The sequence below is a fragment of the Oreochromis niloticus genome, linkage group LG7 (assembly GCF_001858045.2).
Source record: "Oreochromis niloticus isolate F11D_XX linkage group LG7, O_niloticus_UMD_NMBU, whole genome shotgun sequence".
NCBI classification, from domain to species: Eukaryota; Metazoa; Chordata; class Actinopteri; order Cichliformes; family Cichlidae; genus Oreochromis; species Oreochromis niloticus.
The window spans coordinates 58,041,573-58,051,663 of NC_031972.2; the positions used below are offsets into that span (position 1 = coordinate 58,041,573).

A 10,091-nucleotide genomic window follows, 5' to 3' on the forward strand; every position below is an offset into this window, starting at 1 on the left:
CGACCATACATACAATACACAAACATCACTTTGGGGAGACAGGACGGCACTTTTAATCTTTTCATAAACTAGGCTGTCCTGCCTAGACAGACCAGAGCAAGCTTCCTGAGCCTTACCTGTGAATTTACATAGCAACATCACCCCCCCACATGTCTTGAGGCCACTGCAGTGCTGTTGCTCTGCGTTCAAATACACTGAAAAAGCTTTGAACACTGGATTCACAGAAAACTGGAACCAGGTGGATGTTATTGCTCACAAACGAGCCTCTAGACACCTCTGCACTAATAGTTGTGCCATCCATTTTGGGGGCGGAGAAGGCTCAGCAAACACACCCTAATTAGGACACCACCACACCCCTCTGCCAAATCGATCAGACTACCCAACAATTAACCAATTAATGGAAAACTACAAAACTTACTTTAACTGACCAACTTACCTCTTACAGCATACACGTTAAACAAACACAACTTACCCAGTTCCTAAGCACACCAAACTATACCTACCTATCTTCTGGAGCATGCTGGGCTCGAGGCGACTTGAAAGGCAAAGCTTCAGCGACCGGAGCCCTGAATTGCCTACCCCCAACAGGGAACTTATCCCCACCCAGGATTACTCCGAAAATAAAAAAGGCAAAACAACAAAAGAGTGCCCGATGGAAGAACTTAAAAAGCTCAGCTGGACACTCACCTAACTTAACTGGGAAGTTGTGGTTCTCAAAAGGTGACAAAGCAAGATAATCAAAAACCAAATCCAACTTGAAACTCCCTTTTCAAAGATCCCGGACGAGCCCCCACTTGTTATGTTCCCCTGAGGGGTCTAGGCGGTGAGGGGAAGTAACAAAAAGTGTCCGGGTCAGAAAAAGGAGTCAAGGAGGCAAAAGGGTTAAATTAAAGAGTTTTATTAAAGTAGCTCAACTAAAAGAGATGGACAAGCCGCTATCACCATATAAGGAAAACAAACAAAACTCAAGCGTTGGTCAATACAGTAAAAAGTAAGTCAAAAAGAGAGCAGCTCACTAGCTGCAAACACACAGCTCACTAGCTGCAGCCACACAAACACACAGCTCACTAGCTGCAACCACACTAATGGCACTCTGGCCCAGAGCTCACTTTTCCCTGGGCTTAAATACTTTAAATTACTCATGTCAGTCAGCTGTGTAAAAGGGAAAGGTGGCACCTCAGGCAGAAGAGGTGGTGGGACACGCCCACACAGGCACCTTCAGGAGGAGGCCCTGCTAGGGCCGTAACATCAGGCTAGGTAGCAAAAAGGGAAAACAGTGAAATGTGTAACACAGAAGGGCATTCCAGGAGAAAAAAGAAATTCTGCTCATACTGGTCCCCAAAAGGGAGGCAATATGAGGAGAAAACAAAAACTCCATAGCACATAAAGAAAGCACAGATAAGCAATATCTGTGCACAGCTGCATCTGGGACGCTGCGCTCTTGCAATCGTGCCTCCGGCTGAGACGTTGTCCACATTGGATGGGAGGTAAGCATGGGAGGCGTTGGATTTGGGGAAGGGAGGGTGGTGGTGAGGGCATATCAGTATCAGTGTACGTGTGTGTGTGTGTGTCGGGATGTGTGTCCTGTGTTCAGCCTGAGAAAGTGTCCTTTCACCTATTAGGCGAAGATCAACAGTCTGTAGCCTACGCAGGTGGCCTTGAGGAATTGGGCAGAAGAGTCAGTTCGTTCTCGTTAACGTATCTCAGGGAAGAATTGTTGTTGTTCTCGTCGGCATCAACCTTAAAGCATTTCAGCCTCGGCCTTCAAGTGTCTAGCTGGTGCCGTCGGAGTGGGGGAGTAGCTGCATGAGAGATGCTGGTTATGTTGTTTTACAATTTTACAGTTCTTCTTAATGTCCATCACTGGTCTCCAGGTGTATCTCCTGTTTAAGAGCCATGAGCTCCTCCAAGATCTTTGCCATATCGCATTCAGTAAGAACAGTCTGGGTACTCACTGCTCTTCCCACACTTTCAATCATAGCGGCTAGCCTTGTCAGCTTTTGAACAGCAGTCACTGCTTTCTTCAATTTCCGATAAGCCAAGGCCAAGCCATCTCCAATCAGCAAGAACCCCCTTATCATGGTTCCGAATAGGTAGATGTCTTCAATGTCCTCAATAGACAGTCCCGCTTGGCACACGGCGCGCCACATCTGCCACCCGTCCATTGTGTATCTACCAGGGAACGTCCCTCCAGGACACTCTGGCTCTCCCGAACCCAGGCTTCTTGTCGAGAATAGGGTGTCAATTGCATTAAGGGACCAGTTGATCAAATCCATAGGTCTTCTTTAGGTTTTAGAGAACAAGAGCGAGAATGAGAGGCTCTCTCAGGGTTAAAGTCAGACGAGACCAGACAAGGACAGAAGCAGCAACGAAGGAAGATGAGGGAAGGAGAGGGTGAAAGATGTGTCTGCCTCCTCCCAAGACCCAAAGAGTTCTTTTCTGGTGGAGCCTATCCTAGCTACCAGGCGAGAGATTACACCCTGGACAGGTTGCCAGTTTGTTGCAGGACTAACACAGACAGACATCTTTGGATTGTGGGAGGAAGCCGGAGTACCTGAAGAGAACCCACGCAAACACGGGGAGAACACGCAATCTCCACACAGACAGAACCCAGCTGAATGAAGTCAAACTCAGGACCTTTTTGCTGCAAGGCAACAATGATAACCACCACACCACCATGCTGCCCATGCTGATATCCACAATCACAAAATCCTTCATTCAGACTGGGTTGAAATAAATAACATTAAATCTCAGGGAAGTTTAAAGCTCAATGACTTTGATCTCAAGGTCAAGGTCAGAGGTCAAGTTTTCTGAAAATCTTGTGAATGCGATAACTGCAACGCAGGATTCTGAAATTCCTACAACTGGTGGCTCTACTGGGAAGCTGAATGGTATTCTGGCCACCGCCAATATTTTTACTTCTAAAATAGTATAGAAAAATTATCCGCTTGACATTCTCAGTTTGTCTCAACACTTGTACATAATTTTCTAAGCCAATGCATCTTACTTGACATACTAGTTTTGAGTTTAAAACAATAACAATATTTAATGTATATTAAATATTCAAAAAGACCGGTAGAGAATAATTTTTGCTGATTTTTGATTTGGGCTCATTAAAAGATCAAAACATAATTTTATATTAATAGAGGTCTTCCTTAAAGGCTTCTGATGGTAGAAGAACTCTGCCAGAGCTCCCAGAGAAAAAAATTCTGGCATGTCAGATTTAGTGATGAAAGACTCCAAATGCAGACTCTTAGGCAATTCAGTTCAATTCAATTCAATTCAATTCAATTCCATTACATTCAGTTCAACTCAATACTGTGTTGTCCCACAAGGGGAAATTAGTTTAGTAGCCGGGGCAACAAGGACAACATAGATGGGAAGACATATCCAATGAGTAAATGGGTACCACTTTACAATAAGACTCCCCTTATAGATGGCTAATAAATAGTTTATAGCTATATTATTAATTAATCTGTAAATGCTTTATAAACCATTATTAATGGTTTATTATGCATTAGTTAATGGTAAGAAAGAGAAAAACCTGACCGGTTTCTTGCCAAATAGTGAGCCAAATGTGTTCACCTATATATTTCATCTAGAGTTGCTATATTAAACATTTCAGACTAAGTTACTATCCTGTAAGCACAATCAGCATTTGTAAACATATTTTTTACCATATAAAATTGTACTTTATAAATGCATTATAAATATCCAGAACTATCAACCGTAGCTTTGTTGTAAAGCGTAAAACCATTTATTAATGAATAATAAATATTTATAAATGCCAAATGGGAGCCTTATTGTAAAGTGTAAAGCATAACACCATTTATTAATGACTAATTAACATTTATAAATGACAAAAGAGACTTGTTATAAAATTTAAAACATGTCAACATTTATTATGACTAATAAACATTTATAAATTACAAAAGTGAGTCTTAAATGTATAATGTCACCATTTATAACACTTAGACCTAAATTTCAATCAGTGCTTGAAATAACATTTAACTACTGTCAAAAATGGCAATGTAGAGCCTTGTTGTAAAGTTTAAAAGATGTCAACATTTATTTATCAACAACAAACATTTCTAAGTGTTACTGGGCATTACTATAAAAAGTATAAAGCACCAACAGTTATTTAGCATTGCTAAACTTATATACAAGCCTTTTAAAGATAGCTAAAACTATATTAAGGAAACAAACCTCATCCCTAAATTCGCCACTGGCATAAAACAAAGGAAAATTATAATAATTTTAATATAATAAATTATTATACCTTAACTGAAACTGCACAGCTGTATTATTTACTCTACACACATTTATACAAATCAAAACATAAAAAAACCCCCAATAAAATAAACTACCAGGTAAATCTCTTAGTTGTGTGGAAACTCAACACATACATGAACAGATCTTTGAAAAATGGTTGGTTTTGCAGATCTTTTCTTCAGTTCAATATGCTCAAAACAAACAAAACCACTTAAAACAAATTAGGGTTTCAGACAGATTTCCCTCGTCGAATTGGAAGCAAAGTACCAGTGGCCTTCATACTTTCTATTTTGTTTTTTACTTCATCACTGCCTTGAATTGCAGCCTCACATTGCTTAGCAAAAGCTAGTACCATCTCTCCACTTGACCTGTTGGACAGTAGCTCCTGGTAAACATTGGGGACCGCAACAGCAAGCTCCCCAACTGATGAAGTGGACACAACAGTGTTCCTGTCGAGCCCATGCTTCTGAAAAGCTTTGGTCATGGTCTTCATCTTTGGAAATGTCTTGAGGAGGGATTTGTATCGCTGCACAATGTCATTTGGCGTTTGAACTAAAAATTCAAACAAAGCAAATAATTAGAAAAGCAAATGCTCAAAGCATACTAATGTATATATATATATATATATATATATATATATATATATATATATATATATATATATATGTACAGATAGATATGTATATATAACATAGCAAACACAGAGTAGTTTTTAGAACAAATTAAAATCATAATCTTTTATGTCACATTTATAGTATCCTCTTCAGTACAATCGTCTCTTCCAAAATCTTTTGCTCACCACGCTGCCGGAGCTTCTTCTGCTCCTTCTTGGGTTTCTTGGCTCTTGAATGCTTTTTCTTGTATTTGTGCTTTCGCTTCTTCGGGGATGAAGATGAGGATGACCACACAGACGATACAGATGAAAATGCAGAAGATGAATCTGAGTTTTCAGAAGCCTTAGAGGAAAATCGATCATTGAATGGTTTGTCTTTAGGTTGCTCTGCAGGATGCAAACAACAAAATGGCTGAATTTAGAAACAAGATATCTTACACCACTCAGATTACACTGAGTGACAAAGATGTGCAGAGTAGCTGCTACTTCAAAGTCCCCCTGTTTTTCAATTACACAATTGATGATTTAGTCAGCTTATGTGCTTAAAGAGAATGAGGATTTTGTTAAATCATCATGTGAATAAAGTATACAAACCAAAAAAAACACCCAGCACGCCCCTGCGGGCGGTTTATCCTTCAAGCTCGGGTCCTCTACCAGAGGCCTGGGAGCTTGAGGGTCCTGCGCAGTATCTTAGCTGTTCCCAGGACTGCGCTCTTCTGGACAGAGATCTCCGATGTTGTTCCCGGGATCTGCTGGAGCCACTCGCCTAGCTTGGGAGTCACCGCACCTAGTGCTCCGATTACCACCTATGGTGGTTCAGACATTTGTAAAACAAGGCAAATAATCCTGCCTTACCGGGGTGTTTAATATAAATTTAATGATGGACATAAATGAAACATAAAAACTAAAAAAACGTTTGATATACATCAAACGTTTGGAATAACCAATAGTAATAGAGCTATTCACATGTTATGTGATGTTACTTAGCTACTGTAGCTAGCAGCCAAATGGCTCAGTAGCTAGGTAGCTAGCATTATACTCACCGTCATGTCTAACTGCTGACGCCGTTGGCTTAGTGCAATCTAGATCATCCAGTCTCTGCTTTTTGTATCTCTTCGAACGTGTGCTAACTGTGTAGGTCACAGACGCACACAAATTTTTATCTTCTGCTCCATCGATGGCGCAGCAACTTGAACAAGCGCCTTCAGTGTGTCTGTTCGTGCCCCTTTGGCTTGACCTTCCAGAGTGCTCCACTGGCTGTCGCGCTCTGATAGGAGGGGCTTTCCTTAATAAAGTTAACTGTGATTGGATGTTTGTATAAGCTCCTCTGGGTTTAAATTAAGTTTGTTTTCCCTCCCTTTCGTGGCAGAACATTTTTTTTTTTTAGCATGAATCCAGCCGGTAGATCTGCGTAACAAACTCGGAGATACATTTTAACAGGTGAGACAATCCTCATTTTTGTGTGGGACTATTTTTGATTATAGGGCTGGTTTTATATAGCATTTGAAGTTCTTTAACTCTGAACCGATTAGCACTAGACTCCCATGGAGTATTTTACGGTGTTTCAAGGTGATAATAAAATAAATTACTCATTTTTTCCACCTCTTTGGGAATGAGATTGCACGCCAGAATAGAAGGAAAACAAACTAAATATAAGGCACTGAGGCTCATTAAATGGCTGCAGAAGAAACACCTGCTAAAAAAGAAGCTTAGATGTCCTGTTTGTCACCATAAGATGAAAATGATTTCTGTGGTGAAGAAAGACCAATATATGTGGTATGTATAATGCATGATAATGTAGTGCATGTAGTAAATATAACAAAATATTTCTGTTATCAATGCAAGAGGCAGCATTAACCCCTTTACATTATTATTTTCTTCATACTTAATTTTGTGATTATCTTTTCAATTAATGCTCTTGTTTAAGGATCCATTTCTTTACTTAACTCATTGGTATGTTCTCAGGTGCTGCAAAAGAGGAAGTCATAGGAAAGTTTCCAGAACAATTAGAACTGGCTCCCTCTTTGAGAAATCAAAAACATCTCTTTTCAGTTGGATGAAGTTCATTTACAGGTATATGTAGATGTAGACATTAATAGCAATGCACCTTTCATAATTGAACACCAATACAAGACTTGTGAAATACAATTAGGGCCTCAGTAAGTAATAATTGTCTCAATTTCTATCACAGATTTTCACAAGGGCTCAGGCTCAGACAAATAGATACGATCGACGATGAAGTGGCTGGCAGCTCCAGAACACTAAGTAGCATGGCAAGACACATTCGACATGTTTGTATACGTGCAATTAAAAGACACAGAATAAACAATGGACACCGTCTTGGTGGTGACAGAGAATTTGTGGTTATAGATGAAAGCTCTCTCCGTCATCAGCGAAAGGTTGGTAAACTCTCAGACAGGTTTGTTAGAATCAATGCAGATCTGAATGTGTCCTCTAAACATGGAAACCTTTACCATTACAAGTAAAAAAATTAGTTTTCAATGTAGTAACTATATTATTAGTGCAACAAATAAAATAAAAAAATCAGTTAATAAATACATATTTACTATAATAATTATTATAATTACTTAAATATTTTAACATTTGAGTAAGAATTAAAATATTTCAACAAAAACATACTTTTAATCCCAAAAGGAAATTAAAATACAGAAAACAGGTATTCAACCAACATCTTGGCCATCCTGTTAGGTAGTGAAGTTAAAATCCAATTTACTTTAATAACAGGATTATGACTGAAATTTTAAGAAGCAACCATCTTTTTGAATGTTTCTTTGTAGATATTCTGTTTGATTTTATTCTTTTTATTTTCAGTATGCACATGGACACTTTGGAAATGCATGGAAAAGGAAGAAATGGGTATTTGGACTGATGGGAATTAAAGACAAAAGGCGAAGGCTCGTGTTAAAACTTGTTGAAAAACGATCAAGGCGCCACCTTGTTCCTCTGATCAGACAGCATGTTAAGTTGGGTAGTGCCATTATCAGTGATGAGTGGAGAGCCTACAAGAATGTTTTGACAAACATGGGGTACAGACATTACACTGTAAATCACAGCAGGTGGTTTGTAGACAGGTGGTTGGCAGTCATACACAACATATCGAAAGGGCTTGGATGACCATCAAAGGACATGTCCGTAGACTAAGAGGAAATCGTACTGAGAAGTTGCTGGAGGAACACCTCATGGTTCTTGAGTGGTCATCTTGACTTGGTTCGCGACACCCTGATGGACCACTGGGACGCTTATTCAAGGACATACAAAAAATATTTCCAGTTTGAACCAGTCTAGCATGAACTTTTTTTGGAGGGGGTGACTGTTTGGTGTTTAAAGAAACACATTGTTACATATGTTACTCTTACAATACATTGCCATTTTTGACAGTAGTTAAAAATGTTATTTCAAGCACTGATTGTAATTTAGGTCTAAGTGATATAAATGGTGACATTATACATTTAAGACTCACTTTTGGCATTTATAAATGTTTATTAGTCATTAATAAATGGTTTTATGCTTTACACTTTACAACAAAGCTCCGATTGATGGATATTTATAATGCATTTATAAAGTACAATTTTATATGGTAAAAAATATGTTTACAAGTGCTGATTGTGCTTACAGGATAGTAACTTAGTCTGAAATGTTTAATATAGCAACTCTAGATGAAATATATAGGTGAACACATTCGGCTCACTATTTGGCAAGAAACCGGTCAGGTTTTTCTCTTTCTCACCCTTAACTAATGCATAATAAACCATTAATAATGGTTTATAAAGCATTTACAGATTAATTAATAATATAGCTATAAACTATTTATTAGCCATCTATAAGGGGAGTCTTATTGTAAAGTGGTTCATACAATAAAATTAACAATGATAAAAACCCATTAAAGTGGCTATTTGCTGTTAAGGGGATGGGTTGCAAAAGGAATGAAAGCGACCTGGAGTCTTTCGGTCCTCCTCACAGATACTCTAAAATGACGGCCAGAAGGCAAAGAGTCAAACTCAATGTGGAGTGGGTGGTTAAAACAATTCATAATTGAATAAACATTCTTCAGCACATGCTTGTTATCAATAGCCAAAAGCCTGTCTTTCCAGTGCATTGAGATCTTTCTGGCAGTTTTTGCCAGAAGTCGTAACCTATTCTTGTTCTTCAGTCATATTACCAAACCAAGCAATGATATGCAACAGCAGGCAAGGATAAAATGAAAGCTATCTATTACTGAAGGAAAAAAAGAATACACAGAGACACTAGGGAAAGACTGAGAGTAGGGACTTGGTACTCAGTAAACAGAAAACAGGATCATGTGACAAGACAAGACAAATGGTGTGAATAAATCAATGAGGTGATGAGCATTTACAAGACACACCTGGGAATAAAAGAGAGGTGAACTAAATCTGATAACAAGACATAGGAAGTAGCTAAAAACAAAAAATACAGCACAAGGACAAATGACTAACAAAATAAAGCAAACAGAACTAAACAAAGAAGCATCACTCACTCAACAATACATGAGGAACACCAGGGAGATAGGGTTAACTGAGAAAAGGGATGCAATAAACACAATAATAACTGGTACAGAGAAAAAAAAAACAGTACACAAAATAAACTCAAGACAATTAATGATTGATAGAACTTGGACTAGAGTCCAAAGAAAACACAAAATGCTGGGTCAAAAAACCCAGGACCATACTTGGAAAAAACATGGGAAATAAAGGCCCCCATGTTCAAACCCAAATATTTTTCATTTTCAAATATGCTTCTATGATTGATCAATGTGAATATTTAAAACTGACATGACTTCTCAACCTAAACCAGAGGAGAAACAGTAACTACATTTTGGAAGCTAGAGTTACGATGGATTTTTCTATGCCTGAACGGTACTAAGTATGAAAAGACCTCCAGTTTGTTCCGCTAATCATCTGAAGTGTATTGCTGATTACTTTTACAATTTGGCAGAAACAGAGTGGAGGTAAAGCTTACCCTATCCATCTTATTACAAATCTATAGCTTTCAATATTAATAGGCTTAACTCAGTATAATCCAGTAATCCAGTAAAATTTTCATCTCTGCTTCCTTAAACATGCAAATCCTGTTTTTGACTGAAGAAAGTACCAGGGTGAAGTGAGGTTCTTGTGACACAAAGTAATGTTTTAATTTGCATATAACATAAAGTGACAGTTTGCTATTA

The 10,091-nt window shown here is 38.4% G+C and overlaps 1 protein-coding gene across 1 annotated transcript; it reads right to left on the reverse strand.

The window, feature by feature from the left end:
• Positions 1–4,501: 4,501 nt before the first annotated feature.
• On the reverse strand, positions 4,502–7,586 carry LOC109203000 (coiled-coil domain-containing protein 106-like). The gene is made up of 4 exons (XM_019362033.1): positions 7,576–7,586; positions 5,929–6,152; positions 5,072–5,272; positions 4,502–4,824 (listed from the first exon to the last, which is right to left on the reverse strand). Exons 1-4 carry the CDS (start codon positions 7,584–7,586, stop codon positions 4,502–4,504), a joined length of 759 nt encoding a protein of 252 aa, XP_019217578.1.
• Between the last annotated feature and the right edge of the window lie 2,505 nt (positions 7,587–10,091).